Below are 18,939 nucleotides of genomic sequence, written 5' to 3' on the forward strand. Positions count from 1 at the left end.
TATTATCGAGAAAGAAGTTGAATTAGATGAGAATAATCTAAGGAAAAAAAAAAAAAAAGTAAAAAAAAAAGTAAAAAAAAAAAGTAAAAAAAAAGTAAAAAAAAAAAAAAAAAAAAAAACAGAAATATAATAATAAAAAAAATAATAAAAAAATAAAAAAAATCGACAGTCTCTAATCGAAAATAATAGAAAATATAATGATCACGAATTGCAATAGATAGAAGCTCGCTCGTCCATGTCCATTTAGATTCTATAATATCAATGTTAGACTTTAATCAATTATATATTTTGATTTTAATAATGTAACACTTACGTCATTCTAATCGCCGAAAATATTCTCAATGTTACTTTTTAAATAAATCCTAATATAAATAATTCGAAATACTGATTACATGTTTATATTTATATATATATATATATATATATATATATATATATATATATATATATATATATGTATAATAAATATATATATATAGATATCGCATGACTTATGTTTTTCTTTCTTTTTTTTTTGTGTTTGTTAAATAACACGATTCCTTTCCTTTTTTTATTATTATTATTATTATTATTTATTATTATTATTATTTATTATTATTATTATTCATTATTATTATTATTTCCCGAGGAAAGCAATTGCAAATGTTGTCATTAAATTGTTGCTGTATTGCATAAATCTTTTCCTCAGCTATGCCTTGTGCATAAAATAGCAATAATTACTACTGTGAATCGTTATATCGTACAGGAATGTAGCTACGTTAAAAGTTGTCATTCCTAGTGCCAATGGGAGTTATATATATATAATTCATATGATTTACTCATATACGTAAAAACGAAAAATGAAAAAAAAAAAAAAAAAAAAAAAGAAAAAATACCGGGAGAGGGGAGGGAATGGCGAAAGAAAAAGAAAAAAAAAAAAAAAAAAAAAAAAACAAAATAAAGAGAGAAAAATATCTTGGATCGAATGAATTATGTTCGCCGTTACGTTTCGGGTGCAAAAATTTTCACCGAATTATCTTGATTTTGTATATTAGAACGCATCGCTCGACGTCTTTCCTCTATCATTTGTCGTCTCGCTTGTTCCCTTGCCTCTCGTGCCTTTTTATTGGCTTCGCTGTTCGCAGTAGGCTTAATTTTATGAACTGGCGTTATTCGGCGTTTGGCAGCATTACCATTTTGCGAAAGAGACGCATTGCTCTTTTTCTCTGGCACAATCTGAAAAAAAATAAAAGAAGAAATAAAAAAAAAAAAAAAAAAAAAAAAAAAGACAAAAAAAAAAATATATATATATATATAGAAGAAAATATATAAAAATTTTCATTAAAATTGATAAATTAATGATAATTAACAAGTAATGGATAATACATCAAGGACATACTTTTGTTGCTTTTCGTATGGAATTTCTTTCATTATTCTTCTTCTTTTGTGGGATTAATATAACAGGGACAGCGAGAACTTGAACGATATTATTGGTTGATCTCGATTTTCGATAAATTATCAAAATTGCATATGAGAATTTTCTATTATAAATTATTGTTCGTAATTAAAAGCTTGTTTATACGATCCTTTAGAAAGTAATTTATTTAATGTGATAAAGATAGTGGGTGGGAGGGGCGTGGTATACATATCATTGAACGCATATAGCTAGAATTATATAAATTCAAACTCGTTACAAATTGTAAAGAAGTCTCGTGTCTAAAAGGCAATACTTGTAAGGATTGATATTAAAAAGTATTAAGACAAGACCAACGATACCGTATATGTACAAATACAATGACAATTGACAAAGCATCTTGCGAGACTTAAAGAATGAATAAGCACGTTTTACCTTGATCAAAAACGCATTATGATTATTCAATGTATTTTTTTCCGTGATATCAATGCAATTTATATTACTCAGGTCGCAAATCTCAATGCACTTTTTATTAAGCGGAAAATATTTATCTGACTCGAGAAAGAATTTCATTTTTTGATGAAACTCCTCGTCCTTATCTCGTAAATATTTTATCGATATATTCGAATCCATTGGATCGCACGCTTTCAATGCTAGACCCGTATCAGTTTCGTAAGATTTTAAACTCTTTGTCATTCCGTCGTTCGACGTATATAAAGAAAATGTCGCGATAGAACGTGAATAAATTAATTTATTACAGTCCCATTCCCTCGTAAACGATAACTTATTTTTAATATCGCTTTTAATAGATAAATCGTACGTAGATTTACGTTTCTCGGTTATTAATAATTTCGAGGACATATTTTTATTAGATACTTTGGTATTCAATGACGTTACGATAGACGATACAAATCGTTGCAATTCTTTACGTTTATCAGATAAATTTTTTATATCGAATAAATACAAAGTTTTATCATCGTCCCCACTAGCTAAACATGGATTTGGATTATTCGAAGATATTAATTCGCATTCTGTTGAGAAGTCAGTATCATTCGGTTGAAAATAGTCCTTTTCCATAACGATACACCCTCTTCGTTTATCCTGGCAATTATTTATTATCGTGTCGTTAGAGAATAATTCGTTCATTTTTAATGATTCCTTTCTTTTCTGATCGTATTGTTTTACTTTATCTAACTTATTATTATTAATATTATTATTATTATTATTATTATTATTATTATATTTATTATTATTATTATTATTATTGTTATCATAAGACTTTTTTAAAGGTGTTATGAATATGGGATGATGCTTACCGATTCTATACAATCTTCCTAATTGTTTCAATGTCTCTTGCGACAATGGAATGAAAGGTTGAGAATCACTTTGTGACCATACGATCGCATGCGGTGATTTTTGTCGTGGTTTTGTATATTTTTTTTCTTCCATAATAACATTTTCATCCTCATCTCTTTTGATCTCCTTTTTTATTTGCATTTTTTTATATATCTTTTCATTTGCATTCGATTTCGTTAAAGCATTATTCGTACTTGTGTCATATGGATTATTTTTGATAGTAAAAGAGTCTACATTAGACCAAACGTCGGTGACTATAGAAAATTTTCTACGTGAATGAGCTAAACGTGATTTGAATTGTTTAGACGACGATACTTCTATCTTTGCACGTGTTAGATCGTTCGATTTGTTTAAATAACGATTAGAAAATTTATTGACCGTTCTCTTTCTATCGTTTAATGAATTCACAATGCGTTTCGTATTTTCACACGAATTTTTACCATCCGAATATATTTTTTCCATCGATCGTTCCTTTTTACTTTTTATGGTAGAAATAAACGTGTAAGATTTACGTCGCATCGATGTGCCAGGCTTTAACATTTTTTCATTATTAACAATCTCATTATTATCATTATTAGTATTATTTTTGTTGTTATTATTATTATTATTATTATTATTATTATTATTATTATTATTATTATTATTATTATTAGTTGTCATTATATTATATTTATTTTTGAACATATTCGATACTATCTTTTTAATATTATTATCATTTTGCAAATTTTTCTGACCGTTCTTACGAATTCCTTTTGATTTCTCTATCGGTCTTCTAATAGTTCGTGTATTATTTAATTTTTTCGATAAATTTATTTTAGACTTTTGCTTTATTTCGGGCATTAAAATTGTACCTTTAATATTTTCCATTGGCGATTTTATCGATTTCATTTTATTAATAGAAATAGAATTATTAGAATTATTCGAAATTTGATTTTCTACGAGTTCTACTTTATTATCACGTTCAACCGTAGAGATAGTACTCATGATATCTTTCTCAGATTTTAAATTTACTTCATTTTTTTTAAATAGAGTTCGATCAGATTTATCATAAACATTAATATCCTCAAGATTATCCTCATAAATAACGGAATTATACGTACGATCATAGAGCAATGGTTTTTTTATTTTACCAGGTATTATCTCGTCGGAGAAAGTTACGCTATATTGAAACTTTTTAGAATTTTGTTTTTTAATACTGGATGATATATTTGATTTGGAAGAAAAATTAATATCCGACGTTACGTTACCCGATTGATTTTCTTTTATAATATTAACGTCGTTAATATCACTCTCGTAATGTTTCACTTTACGATTAATTAATTTTTCCGTGTTCGTGTAATTAATTTGATCGTTTTCAGACTTAAACATTTCAGATTTAATTTTAGGCTTTAATATGCTATAAGACGGTTTTCTCATTGGAAAATCTAATATATTTTGTCGTCTTCTTTCGATATGAAACGTAGGTTCACCGATAGATAAAAACGATGTTTGAACCGATATATCTTCGTTATGAATTTCTTTAAATTCTTCCTCGTCCGTTATTGTGAATCCTTCTTTAAAACTTCGTCCAAGATTTTCTTTTATATTTGTCTTATGATCATTCGATATAATACAGATATCCTCGTTAGAAAATGTATTAGAATAAACGTAATCGTTCTTATCGTTCTTGTAAAAGCTTTTTAAATTAGAATTGATAATGCGTGCGCGATTGATATACTCAGGAATACATCTTTCAACGATTATAATATTTTGTTTCATTGGGATTGATTTATCCTCCGACGTATCCGTTTTAACGTCAGATATTTCATCGTTATAATCGGATAAATATAATTCAACGTTGATATTAGCATCGTTAAAAATCTTTTCCGTATTGTGCAAAAAATGACACGCTCTCGAAGGTTTTAATTCATTCGATACACATTCCTTGATATTTTTAGGTTTACTATCTATAGACTTTTTTTCTAAGGGAGTCTTCGGCAAAGGGATTGGCTTTTTTCGTCGATGTCGGGATTTCAAAGGGGACGGTGATTTAGATTGGACATAAACTGGACATACCTCTTGCCATTGCGATTTTCTTGACTTTTCAATTTGATCAAAAAGTTCATTAACTTGAACTACTTGCAGCATGACCATGTCCCAAAAGCCAGCCAAGTCTTCGTTCGTAGTTGGAAATTCTTCGCCTGGCACTTGATTCTAAAAATGAGTATAATAAAAAAGATAAAAGAAAAGAAAATTAGAAAAAAAAAAAAAAAAAACAAAGGAATATACATACGCACAAATGATAGAAATTTTCAATTGGGATAAAAAAGATTTTGAAGATGACGTTTCTATTCGTAATAATGATAGCTTACAATATTTTTTTGACACAATCCCTCGAACTGCTGCATCTTTTGCGAAGCCAGTAATCTCGCTTTGCCAGCGGCCGATCTCAATTTACCGGCTGCTTCTTCGGGTAATGCAACGGGATCGCCACTGGCTAACTCGGCTTCCGCTGACGCAGCTAATGACAAAAGTCTGTCCGTTTCTTGTTTCAACAGCTAAATATAATAAGATAAGATAAGTTGAGTAAACGGCAACAAATTGGAATATTGATATGTCAATGTCAAATGTCGCTTTGCCAAGCAAACTAATGCATCACGGTTTAACACTCACTTTCAAAAAATAATGTCCGTTCTTTTCTTCAGTCGTTTTCTCTAATTCCTGCATTTGTTTTGCCACGTTACTGGAACTAGCGCTTGTTTCTAAAACAGGTAACACTACCTTCGGTGCAGCGGGTTGTTGATCCGGTATACTAGCGATGCTGTTATTGTGCTGGTTTGACGATTCCGCAACACTTTCCGAGACGTGTGAGGTTTTACAAATTTTCGATTGTTGTTCAGTTTTACGTGGAGCTGGCGATATCCTGATTACAATGAGAATAAATGATAAATAAGATTTATTATAAACGTATAAAAGCATAATTTCTTTTTTTTTTTTTGCTTTTTATTAAAATTACCTTCGCAATGGTTTTATTACTTGTTCGGTACCGTCCGTAGGTTTTCTAGAACTGACCACAGGTAATTGAGCACGGAATTCAGGCCGAAGATGTCTAAGGACTGGCAGATTTTTCAAGGACTCCTCGGTGTTAACGTTGTCCGTCGAGTTGTCGCTATTATTACTAAATTTATTGAAACTATTGTCAGTAACGTTTAACTTAGTAACGCTTCGTTTAAAGAAGAAACCCTGTGCGAGAGCTCCAGGACCGTACAATCGTTCGACTCGTTGCTGAATGAAGGACTTTTCACTGCTGGAAGAGGTATTCGTAGTTTGTTGTTCAATCTCGACGTTCGAACCGTTCAATATACTTGTATCGCTAAACGAGGTATTTGAAACTGAAAGAAAGAGAGAGAGAGAGAAAAAAAAAAGAAACGAATAACATTCAAGATAAATCTCTTTGTTTTTATATATATATATAATAATGATAATGATAATGATAATGATAATGATGATAATAATAATAATAATAATAATAATAATAATAATTTTTATTAAATAATTTCACATTCTTCTTACTATTTATCGTAGAAGGTTTTGGCGATGACTCGGCGTAGCTCGATGAAGAAAAGGATTTCGTTTGTTGACCACAGGACATCACTTGTACGATCCCAGGACTCCTTCTCGAGGAAGAATTTACCCTAATGGGGCTTACGTCGGGAAACGTTGCATGTATGGATACCCCTTTATCGACCTCAGAGAAGCCCTGACATATACTCATCGAATTTCTCGTTTCTCTATAAGTTTCTATCTTACACTCCTCCTTCATGCCGTTAGCGAAACCATTTTGTCGATCCATTGCGAGCGGTGAAATTGATTGACTCTTAGGCGGATAATGATGTATCGGAACACTTAAATTCTCGTTTGATCTAAAGAGAAATAATAAAACAAAACAAAACAAAAATAATAATAATAATAATAATAATAATAATAAAATAAAAAAAATAGGGAAAAAAGAAAAGAAAAAAGATGATTGGAATCGGATATTCCTTCTCTAATATCGATATTAGCTAAGTGATTTATTTGTGCGATGTTTGCGTTATCGTTTAATTATTAAAAAGAACTTACTTGAAACCTGCAGGACTAGTATCCCTAGTGATCAGTCTTGTACCAGGGCTGCTGTCTCTCGATCGGAAACCTTCTCTCAATTTACTATCGTACCTTGTGATGCCCGAGTAGCCGCTAATACTGCAAGCCAATCCCAAGTAACTTGGCTTCTTAGCTGTCAGCTGTTCTGGCTCGGGACTGCAACGATGACCATTGCTGACGATTACCTTATCATCGGGAGTGAGATGGGACTTTTGCAGCGTCTCGCTGCTACCGTTCACCAAATTTTCCGCCGTGGAAATCGGCTCACCGTTACACGACAAGTTAAGACTGTGCAGCGTTCTCTCTGAGACGGTATCTACGGTGTTCTCTGTAAGATTCAAATTACCGTTGGATGATATATTTCGAAAGGAAAAAAAACAAAAAGAAAAAAAAAAAAAAAAAGAAAAAAAGAAAAAAAAAAGAACAAGATAAAAAATAAATAAAAATAATGAGAAAAAGAAAGAAAAAAAAAATAATAAAAAAATAATAAAAAGAAACCCTTCCCCACCCACCCTCCCCCCTATCAAAAAGAACGAAAGAAAAAAAAAGAAAAAAAAAAAGAATATCTTAAAGAAAATACGCACACGACTTTGAAGTAGGAAGAATTTTACTCCCCCGAAAGAAGAGCACTTTGTGCCTAAGCGCAAGGTAAGCAAACGCGGGAAGATCGAATCTCACTCGACTGAGACTCGAGGCAGGAATAACCCTGGAAGGAACGGTAAAGAAGGGGGTTGTTGGCTTTGCACGCGCGTTTCGGTCGTCTTGGCACGCACCACGAAGCAACGGAAAGATTCTCTCCTGCCTACGGCACTCGAACGACCGGGGCGCGCTTGCCTACGGTCTAAATTCGATTGGCATTCGCGGCCGAACGAAAAGCACGACTAGATTGCTTGCGAGGAAAGGTGAAGGCGGCGCCAAAGGAAATCCGTTTGCTCTCTCTCTCTCTCTCTCTCTCTCTCTCTCTCTCTCTCTCTCTCTCTCTCTTTCTGTCTTTTTTTCTTTCTTTCTCTCTCTCTCTCTCTCTATCTTTCCCTTTCTCTCTCTCTCATTCTTACTTCGAAGTTTTTAAATTCGAGTTGCTGGGTGAGTCGATCCTCAAGAGAGTCTATCTTGGGAGGAAGTAGAGAAGGAGTGTGCAAAAAGGAAGTAAAAAAAAAAAAAAAAAGAAGAAAAGGAAAGAAAAGAAAAGAAAAAGAAGGAAGAAGAAGGAAAAAAAAAGGCCAACTTGCTCGAAACTCTATATGTTGGTTCGTATGGAGAAGACCGCAGGAGGATTATATAGAAGGCAAGGTTTCAAAAAGGGGAAAAAAGAGATAGAGAGAGAAAGAGAGGGGGGGAGAGAGAGAGAGAGAGAGAGAGAAAGAGATAACCGCAGAGATAGCCAACCTGATCGGTCGGAGACGGAACGATCGACGTCCAAGCTGCAGCTTCCGATGCTCTCCTGACTGGTCATGTTGGGTAGAAGATGATGATCGAGTTCGTCGCCTGTGGCGTCCGGATCGAGACGATGATAGTTGAGAGGTTGTACGGCAAGAGAAAGGGGCCTGGTGCGTCGACCAGAGCTTAGCCCAGCCCCGGGTACCGAGGACGTCACCGTCGCGACGCAGGAGTCCCCAAACTCCTCCAGGCCCGGTAGCTCGGCGTTTCCACCCACCCCACAACGCCGAGTCGTTTCGTGATCGACGTTTGATCGACGACGATCCCTCGACGACGGCTTCTCCTCTCCGCGATCCTCGTGCACGCTGCATCGAGTTTTTTGTTCTTTTTTTTTTTGTTGTTTTTGTTTTTGTTGTTGTTATTTTTTCTATCTATCTATTTATCTATCTATCTATCTATCTATCTATCTATATATATTTATTTAATTATTCATTCTCGTCCTCTCACGATGAACAATATCGATCTTTTGCGATCTTGTCAAATGTAATACAACGTGCCAACGATTTATTTTCATTATTAATAAAATTGTTGTTATTATAATTTGTATATATATATATATATTAATATATTATGTAATTATATATTAATAGACAAATAAAAGAAAACTCGTAATCGTAATCTTGGGATCGTTCGTAAACAAATTTTTTTCCTCCTTTTTTTCCTCTCCCCCCCTCCTCCTCTTTCTTCCCTTTCTCTCTTTTTATTTTTCCCTTTGGAATTCAAATGTCAGGGTAAAAATTCGACAGACTATATGTCATTTATATATGAGAAAGGATAACTCGCGATCACGGTCTCGTAAACGTTTTAAGTATTTAAAAAAAAAAAATATATATATATATATATGTTTTTTCTTTTGGAATTTGAAAAACAGACAAAAATTCGAGAGATTGTATCTCAATCATCGTCACGACATTGCGATCATTCGTCCGCGACCGACACGGTTTCCTTCTCTCAATCATTTACGATCACGAGTTCTCTAATCGACTAATTTTTTTCTTTTTTTTTTTTTTTTCCCTTCTTTTCCCCGATCATGCCACACGATCTTAAGAAGGTAAAGCGGCTTCAATAGAAATTCGTTCTTCTCGCTCGAGCAAGCACGGTGAAAGACGCGCTAAAGAATGTATTTTCGATCTTAATTGCAACTTCGTACATCCTCTCGCTCTTTTAACTATCTATCTTTTGTTTTCTTTTCTTTCTTTTTTTTTTCTTTTCATTTTTTTTTTCTTCTCTATATTTTCTTTACGATAACCAATCGATTTAGAGGATTATGCGATCGAAAAGAAAGTTTCATATATTTTTTTTTTTCTTCTTTTTCTTTTGCACGAAACGCACGATCGAACATTCATTTCGATGTGGAATTTTCAAAAAAAAAAAAAAAAAAAAAAAAGAAAGAAAAAAAAACCAGAAATGCATCATAAAAATAGATTCGTCGCACGTTCGTCCGGTCGACGCGAATCTTTTTTTACGAAATACGTAATAATCGAAAATAATCACGGATCGTAGATGATTTCATGTTAATGGATCGTCTCTTTCGATTCAAACTCGATCGCGATCGTGATAGCGTAACGCCAATTACGATCACGAATACCTCGGTTATAAGATTTCTAAAGACTCGATGGAAAAAAAAAAAAAATTGCGATCTATTTCATATTTATAATCGTAATACCAAGAATATGTGTTCAAAATCGATAGGAAGGATAAATGATAAATCATTGGCAACGTTGAGATCGTATCGATCGATGATATCTCTCGTGAGAATACGCTCGTTAACATTTCGTTTCATTCATTTTAAGCAGGTGCAACGAATTCTGTGCGGTGTTTCTTATGTTTCTTGTTTCTGAGTTTCTTTTCTTGTTTTCTTTTCTTTTTGTTTCAAATTTTTTTTTTTTTTCGTTTTTTTTTTCCTTCTTCTTCCTTAACCCTTCCGAAACTTCATGCATTAAGCGTGATCGTATGTTAGACCGCGTGAAAATATTGTGCGCTTCGATCATTTTCTCTTTTTCTTTGTTTGCTTTCCTTTGTTTCTTTTTCTTTTTTTTTTTTTTTTTTCGTACACTCTCAAAAATCATCGAAATTCTTATATTATAAAACAAGTGCCGATTCTTTTCTTTTTCTTTTTTTTTTCTTTCTTAAATCGTTATTTACAAAAAATGATTTTGGTATATAGCGATTAGAAAAAAGAATTGGAGCCGTGGAATTGAGGAAACAAAAATGCACAAAATGCAACGTGCAGCGAAGCTTGAGATTGTGCGAGTCGAAGGCGGGCGTAATTGTGGAGGTGTAGAACGTGTGGAGTGGAGGAAGCGGGTGGGGTGGGGTGGGGTGGGGGGGTTTAGAGAATTCATGCTTGATCGTGAAACTGTGACGATGAATGTTATTATCGGTTAAGTTAAGCGTTGTAAAAATGATGAGAAGCCTGTTGGTACGAGTTTCTGGACTCGTTTTTTTATCATCTTTCCATTCTGATTTATTAGGGGGAGAAGTGTAGGGTTGCGACAAACGATAACGATTCAGAATTGACGGATTAAGATACGAGAAATCGAGAAAACGAGTAAAACTTGTTTTAACGAGATTTGACATAGTGCTCGACAGGATAACACCTCGATAAAAAAAACACTCCTCGAAAATAGTAATTGGCATCGTCTGTTACTTAGAGCTAATGAGTACTTCATACTCGAAAGGTCAACGTTATTAATAAGAGTAGATAAAAGAGAAAGAGAGAAAGGCAGAGATAGAGGCACACGTACACACACTGAGAATGAGAGAGAGAGAGAGACAAAGATTCCTGTTAGGAGACAAGACAATATCGTACCTTCTACGCCAATGTTTCCATAGAAGAAACTTCGAAGTGCTCTTTTTTGGCACCGGATTAACGGTGTAAGTACCACTTTCAATTTTGAGAGGCATCCTTTGATATCCAACGAGATTAAGTAGTTAAAAAAAAAAAACCATACACACGCGTACAAATTCGCATCGAATTTGTTGTACCGTGATTATTATCGCAAGATCGATCTGATCGGATCGAATCGGATCGGATAGTAATCACACGGTTGAAAGAAAAGAATGTCGGAGAAGATATATATATATATATATATATATATATAAAGAGAGAGAGAGAGAGAGAATGTCGATTTTATTCGTCTCGATAATACATTATTCCTGTCATCGCGTACACTCGTATTAAAAGGTGCAAAGAATGCGGGATGATATTAAAATATATTCGAAATTTCGTATTGATATGATTAAAATGAAATATACGAAAATATTATACGAGACGAACGAAGAAAGATGGCGTACCTTTATAAAGAAAATCAATAGGAAATAGAAGAATAAGAATAAAACAGAATGAGAATAAGAATAGGAATAAGAATAAGAGGAATAAATTCGCACGTGGTTTAAAGAAAAAGATCGTTCACGAAGACGTCTTTTCCCCCCACTTTCCAATGTGCCCTTTGTGTCACTCTGTCGGAGTCTTCAAGTAGCAACGTTGCTAGGATGACTAGTTCTCGTGGACTGACATTCTCGTTTCGTCTTTCTCTCTTCTGTGAGAGGAGTCTCTGCTTGAAAACTCCCTCTCTCTTGACTATCTTTCTCTCTCGCTCTCTCTCTCTCTCTCTCTCTCTCTTTCACTCTCACTCTCTGTCTCTCTCTCACACACACACACACACACACTCTCTCTTTCTCTTTTTCTCCCTGACGAGGGCAAGAGATTATTTTGGGAACACTCGAAAAACCACGATGGGACACGCGTCGCTTCCTCCCTCTTCTCCTACTCCTCTTTCCATCCCTCATTCTCAACCCCACTCCCCCCACCCCACCCTGTTCAACCTCACTCTCCCCCGTTCTCCTTTGGTGCTTCACGGACATTAGGCGGTAGCAAAGCGAGAACGAACACGTATACGATTTTCGTCGGCTACTTTAATCTCCAAAGCCGAAGCACGTGTGCACGCGAGCAAACAGGCCACGCGCTGCTTCAATGGCACGCGCGTTCAACGTGGTTTCAACCCCTTTTTGCGAATTTTGCGTTCCCACTAATTTCCCTCGATCGGTACTGTCCTATCTCTTTCTCTCTCTCTCTCTCTCTCTCTCTCTCTCTCTCTCTCTCTTTCTCCCTCTCTCTCTTTCTCTTTCTCTCTCACACACTATTTGCTTTTACCTCTTACCGAGCTGGTCTTTTACGGGGCGTTAATTCTTAAACGTCATTACGATCTACGTTAACGACCCGACGAGACGTCTTCTCACTCCCTCGCTTTTCTGCTCGCCAGGATATCTTCGACGTGTTCGAGAAGCGTGTAATTGCAACCAGGATGACGATGATTGTCTTTCCGAGCAGAGAAGCCAAAGTGAGTAGAGTCAACAAAGAGAACGTACAAATATGTATGTGTAGACATATATATGTATATATATATATATATATATATATATATATATATACATATATTTATATGTATACAAATGGATGAAGATCGAAAGGATTTCGTGACACGAGTTCTACTTATAATCCCGTCGAGTGTTTGATTTTGTCGGTTGACTCAAAGTTTGTTTTTTCTTCCTCTCTCCTCTTCTTTTTCTTTTTCAACAGGTTTTTGTTTTCTTTTCGCAAGACGAAAGATCGATCGATCGATCGATCGATCGATCGATCGTCGTTGATCGTCGAGTACGTACTCGAATTTTTTTTTTCGTCCGAGCACTCTCAAAATGTATCCTTTACACGAGGATTAAAAAAAAGAAGAAGAAGTAGAAGAGGGGAAAAAAGAAAGAGTAAAAAAGAAAAGCCGAAAAAAAAAGGATACACATAAAAGAATTTATTTTCTCTTACGATCTTTCTATACGAAGTTTTATATACGAATGATCGAATGGAAACATACGAATGATCGACTGATAAATGTGGGCGTATCGATATCCACCAGTAATGACTCATACGATTCAAGATCTAATAAATGGCAGAGAGATTTCTCGCATTTGTGTAGCCAATCGATTATTACTTTTTCGATCATTGTTCGATCCTAGCAATTGAAATGATATCATATAAGAGATCGTTCTTTTGTTATCTTCGAGGAAATACGTTAGAGAAATTGATCATTTGTCGGTGTTACGAATAGATAAGGAAAGAGAAAGAGAAAAATAAAGAGAAAGAGAAAGAGACATTTCTTTGAAGAAGACGTTCGTAAATGGTTATCTCTGTCGCGTTTTATTTCTCTCTCTCTTTTTCTTTCTTTCTTCTTTTCTCTTTTTCTCTTTCTTGATTTAGCATGAAAATATAGACACATCCTTTTGCGTATTTCTTGCGCGCATAGTTGCGTAGTTTCGCGAGAAAGAAAGATCGAAAACGACGGCGACAAGTACGTCGTAGAACTCTCGTAAATCTTAATCCCTTTTCTCCAACTTAAAAGGCAAGAAACGGTAATACGACATTATAATCCGTTATAAATCACTATATTGTCGTTGGACCACATAGATCGGATGGTTTTCAAACTGTTACGAGTCATTAATTATTCTTCAAATAATCAAACATGAATTATACGTATATTTTTCTTACACGTCGTAATAAATCACGTTTTAATTTGACTTAAAACAAACGTACGCTTTACGGCATTCTCCGAGGAAAATGGAATTATAAGTCAACGTAATTAGTTTTCGTTAGAAACATTTATGATATATCAAATTTATATAGTACGACGCAAACTCGAGACGTTTTAGATTTTAAATGTAAAATTTATGTAACGTTCATAAATATTTAAGTGTCTCGTTTCGTTTCAATTTACAAAATATACAAATTTACGTACAACAAGCTAAGACCAACTAGATAGAAAATATATCGACGTATTTACTCTGATTCAAAATCGAAATTTAACTTATAAGCATTTTTGCCCGAGAGACGTAAATGCGATGTTGAGATGATGAAAAAAAAAAAAAAAGAAAAGAAAAAAAAAAGAAAATTGATTAAGTTTTTTGTATTGTTTTTATTTATTTATTTATTTTCTTTTTCCTTTGTTTTCTTTTTTAAAGCGATGGTTTATAAACCACTGTCACGACTCGTTCCATTCTAAAAGTACTTACTACCATGGAGATTCAACGTTTCGCTATAATGGTCTCTTGGACGTAAGACTGGTACTAATCGACTTTACGCCTTTCGATAAATTCTTTCTCTGTTTGCAAAGACTTCGTCGGAGGTTCTTGAAGGAACCACAGACGATATAAATCCTGGTTAAAATAATACGTCGAAGGGAAAAGTGGCATGAGTCACGATGGATAAGTGAAGAAGCTGGACGAATTAAAGGTCGTTTGTCGAAGTAGGAGGAGGAGGAGGAGGAGGAGGAGAAGAAGAAGAAGAAGAAGAAGAAGAAGAAGAAGAAAAAGTAGAAACAGATACGAGAAAGACATTGAGAAAAAGAGATACAGAGATACACAAACACAAATATATATATATATATATATATATATATATATATATAAAGAGAGAGAGAGAGAGAGAGAGGAAGAGAGGAGAGGGGAGGAAGAGAAGGAGGAAATTAAGAAGAAGATTCACGACGAGTGGCTCGATTCACGATGTCGGATCGTTAGCGGGCCCTCTGAGGGGATCGTCGACGTTCTGTCGAGGTGTCGGTGTAAACGAAGCAGGAGCCCTAAGTCGTCCTCCCTCTCCCTCCCACCCTCCTACCTCCCCACCCTATCCCTTTCCTTATGCTTATGTCTATCCCCGTTCTACCACCCTCTTAACGACAAACCCTCGATTCTTTTCTCTCCTTTCAACGACATCCCAGACCTTGTCAGTTTCAATTACCAAACTCGTAAATCAAGTCTCTGAGATACAGTGTTCCAGACCGAAATAGAATAACGAGGAAAAGGAAACGTTCCGATGGTTACGTTCTCTCTCTCTCTCTCTCTCTCTCTCTCTCTCTCTCTCTCTCACTCTCTCTTTTCCTTCTTTCTTTCTTTCTTTCTTTCTTTCTCAATCGACAGTTTATCGAAATCACGAATGTTATCTTGATATGGAAAAAATTAGAAGTGTTAATTGTTTCAACTTCAGCAGTTACTATGTATGTATGTATGTATGTATGTATGCATGTATGTATGTATGTATGTATGTACGTAAACGACGAAAAAGTTTACAGGAAAGGACAGAAATAACTTAACTGCGGGAATAGTTTTAACAGAAACGTTTTCACCGCATAGACACATATATATATATATATATATATACGCATATATACACGCATATACAGATATATGTACATACAAACACATAAAACAGAAACGTGCTTACGGATCTAATAGTCTTGATGAAAGGACCCGCTGATACGACGGATAAGATATCTATCCATATTCTTTTTACTCTCTCATGAAAAAGAAAAACAAAAAACGAAAAGAAATATAATTAAAATAAAAAAATTACATACGCGTTTACGTGTGCGCGTGTCTGTGTGAACGTATAAAATGAATAAAGAAATAAAATGTAAGGAATATATATTATTATAGATTTCTCAAAGCATTTTCATTGAGTTATTATATGCCGAATTCATTTTATTAATTTTCTCACGTAGAAAGAGAGAGAGAGAGAGAGAAAGAATGAGAGAGACAGAGAGAGATAGAGATAGAAAGAGAGAGAGAGAGAGAGAGCGAGAGAGAAAGATAGAGAGAGAAAGAGAAAGAGAAAGGTAAAAGAGAGAAAGAGAGATTCTAATCGCTCAACGAAGAGTTCAAAGTTATTTTGACTCTGGGGCCGAGCATAGGCCAGCCAAGAGTTTGGCACGCGTGTGAAGGCAAGGCGTGCATTAAACTCAGTTTCGAATTCCAAGAAACTCCAATTCCACGTGCGCATCTTCGTGACTCGTACAATTTCGCATGACTTTCGTGAGATCGTTCCTGATTCCATTTCAAAAAAAAAAAAAAAAAAAAAAAAAAAAAAAAAAAAAAAAAAAAAAAAAACTTTCGTATTCCTCGCCATCTGCCGTTATCTACTACGCGCCATAGTAGGATTAAACCGACTAAAATCATTCTTTTTTATTCTTTTTTTCTTTTCTCGCCTTCTTAATTTCTTTCTTTCTTTTTCTTTTCTTAACAGGCAGAAAAGAGAGAGAGAGAGAGAGAGAGACAAAAAATATAGAAAAAAAAAGCGAGAAGCGATTTATTCGATGCAAATGTTTTAAGTTAACGACATCTAAAAGCTCATCTCTCTGAAATCACCGTTCAAAACTTTTTCTTTTTTCTTTTGTTTTTTTTGTTCCCTTGCTCTTTTTTTTTGTTTTTTTTTTTTTTTTTTTTTGTACAAATGGATATATAAATAAAACCCATGTTGAGTTTGAGAACGCGAGAGAGAAACAAGAGCCATCGTCTGGGAATGCAGAAAGCGCAGCTATGAATTCAAATGCAATATGCCGTACGTATAGAGCCAAGTTTGCTTTGTTCTAATGCAGCCGCGTGCAGCTGTTGGACCGAAAAATCTGTTCGGTTGATATATTAAAAAAAAAAAAAAAAAAAAAAAAAAAAAAAAAAAAAAAAGAGAAAAGAAAAGAAAAGAAAAGAAAAAAAAATGCTTCAGAGTGAAAACAACGAGAGAGAGAGAGAGAGAGAGAGAGAGAGAAAATTCTTCAACATAACTTTTAATTAATTAATGATGATTTAATCCTCGATGATAGAAAAAAAGGAAAAAAAAAAAAAGAAAAAAGGAATACATCCACGTTTCTCTATAGAATATTTTTTCAACACATAGATTATTTAAATAAAATCTATCACCGTTATTATCCAACTTTCTATTCCCTATTGATTTAGTTGTATGCTTACAATTCCGTAGCACGAATCGATAATACCAAGAAACGTTGTTGCTTACCGCGACACCTGATCTTATCTAATACCTATAACTCAAGCACGAAATTTATATGCAACGACTCGTAATATAAGTTGTCCTCGTTCAAGCAAGCAAGCAAGCAAGCAAGCAACCAAGCGAGCAAGCGAGCAAGCGAGCAAGCAAGCAAACAAACAACCAACAAGTTATTCGTTCCTTCACGAAAAAGGGATAAAGGACTGTCCTCTAGCCATGAGGCATAAAGATCCTTATGAGACATATGGGATCTCGTAGGAGTAAGTTCTGACCGTCTATATAAATGCTTCTTTTCTTTTTTTTTTCTTTCTTTCCTTTTTTATTTTTTTTTTTTTTTTTTAACATTATCACGAATATATCTCATTCCTGTTTTATAATCTCATGAAAGATAATTTAATAATTCTTAATAAACCAAACGTGTACCATTAAGCGATGGACAAAATACTTGCAACACTTTTATATATATATTATAAGCTTAATCCTCTAATCATACTTTCTACTAATCTCGAACGTTCATCTTCTGCTTGGTAATGACTGAAAGAACGTATACATAAATTACTATGCAAATCGCGTGCTCATTGTAGTTCGTCGAAGTAGAAGAAGACACTATCTAGCATTCCATTTGGTTTTTCTTTCTTTTTTTTCTTTTTTTCCTTTAACACTTACGTTCTACTTTGTTACGTTGATCGATAAAAAAAAAAAGAAAAACAGAAAAAAAATGAATTTCAAAAAAAAAAAAAAAACATTTTCTAACGAAATAACTACGTACAATGGTAGCTCCAAAAAAAAAAAAAAGGAGAAAGAAAAGAAGAAGAAGGAAGTAAAAAAATAAGAAAAAAAATAAAAAACAAAGATTTCCAAGTATAATGAATTATAGAATATAATGAATTATTCTGTTCATCGAATTGACGGATGTGGGTTAGTATACCTGCGGTTTCGCGAGTGTTATCCATCGTCGAACAAGCATACGGACAGGCGTTAGTTAATCGCAAAGAAAGTCGTGGTTGACCTCGAACTTGATAGAGTGACGTTTGCTTCGCAACGAGTGCAATATGATAAAGATTGTCTCGAATCCTTACAACCATACATATATATATATATATATATGCATATATACACGTGCATTCGTAAATTTCATGTTTAACCTTCTATCGTTATCTCTCATTGGATCTATTAAGACAATTTACATTGACTTTGGGACATGCTAATTCTGTTGATATCTTATCGATAAAATACGACTTCATATTTAGCGAGTTTTCGTATTTACGTGAGAACGTTGAACAAGAATTTATTACAAGAAAAAAAGAAAAAAAAAAAAAAAAAAAAGAAAGAAGAAGAATGAAAAAAAAATATGAAAAAAGAAACAAAGGATAGAAATAATTAAATGAGAAACTTGCAAATGATGATATGTAACATTTAAGTAGAGAACTCTCTCTCTCTTTCTCTCTCTCTCTCTCTCTCCCTTTCTTTCTCTTCTTAACTCTATCCTATACTTTTTCCATCTCTATCCGTTAATAACAGGTAAACCGAATATAAAACTTTGTTGTCTGATGGTTCTCAGGATTCTCCCGTCGCGTTTCATTCTTACGTTCACTTCGCAACACATTTTGTGCACTACTGGCTCGTATAATAGCCAACTCAAAAGAGTTTTCTTTATTAAATGTATCATTCCTTTTCGCGGACTGTGTAGAACAACGTTATATACGAATAATACTTATTGCAATTTAATTAACGATTATTAAATAAGATACTTGGATATTATTAAAGAATTATAATAATGAGAGAGAGAGAGAGAGAGAGAGAGAGAGAG

General features: G+C 34.0%; 1 protein-coding gene across 6 annotated transcripts in view; it reads right to left on the minus strand.

Moving 5' to 3' along the window:
* Positions 1–610: 610 nt before the first annotated feature.
* The window catches only part of LOC124422101, a 43,687-nt gene continuing 25,358 nt past the window's right edge, over positions 611–18,939 (minus strand). For all 6 annotated transcript variants that reach the window (XM_046958095.1, XM_046958094.1, XM_046958093.1 and 3 more), the window contains exons 8-15: positions 8,258–8,613; positions 6,851–7,199; positions 6,302–6,651; positions 5,745–6,120; positions 5,402–5,651; positions 5,101–5,286; positions 4,805–4,942; positions 611–1,215 (exon numbers count right to left, since the gene is read on the minus strand). In XM_046958095.1, the coding sequence (XP_046814051.1) occupies positions 982–1,215; positions 4,805–4,942; positions 5,101–5,286; positions 5,402–5,651; positions 5,745–6,120; positions 6,302–6,651; positions 6,851–7,199; positions 8,258–8,613 (2,239 nt within the window). In that variant the 3' untranslated portion in view covers positions 611–981. The remainder of the gene's footprint in view (positions 1,216–4,804; positions 4,943–5,100; positions 5,287–5,401; positions 5,652–5,744; positions 6,121–6,301; positions 6,652–6,850; positions 7,200–8,257; positions 8,614–18,939) is intronic.

The sequence above is a fragment of the Vespa crabro genome, chromosome 2 (genome assembly GCF_910589235.1).
Source record: "Vespa crabro chromosome 2, iyVesCrab1.2, whole genome shotgun sequence".
NCBI lineage: Eukaryota > Metazoa > Arthropoda > Insecta > Hymenoptera > Vespidae > Vespa > Vespa crabro.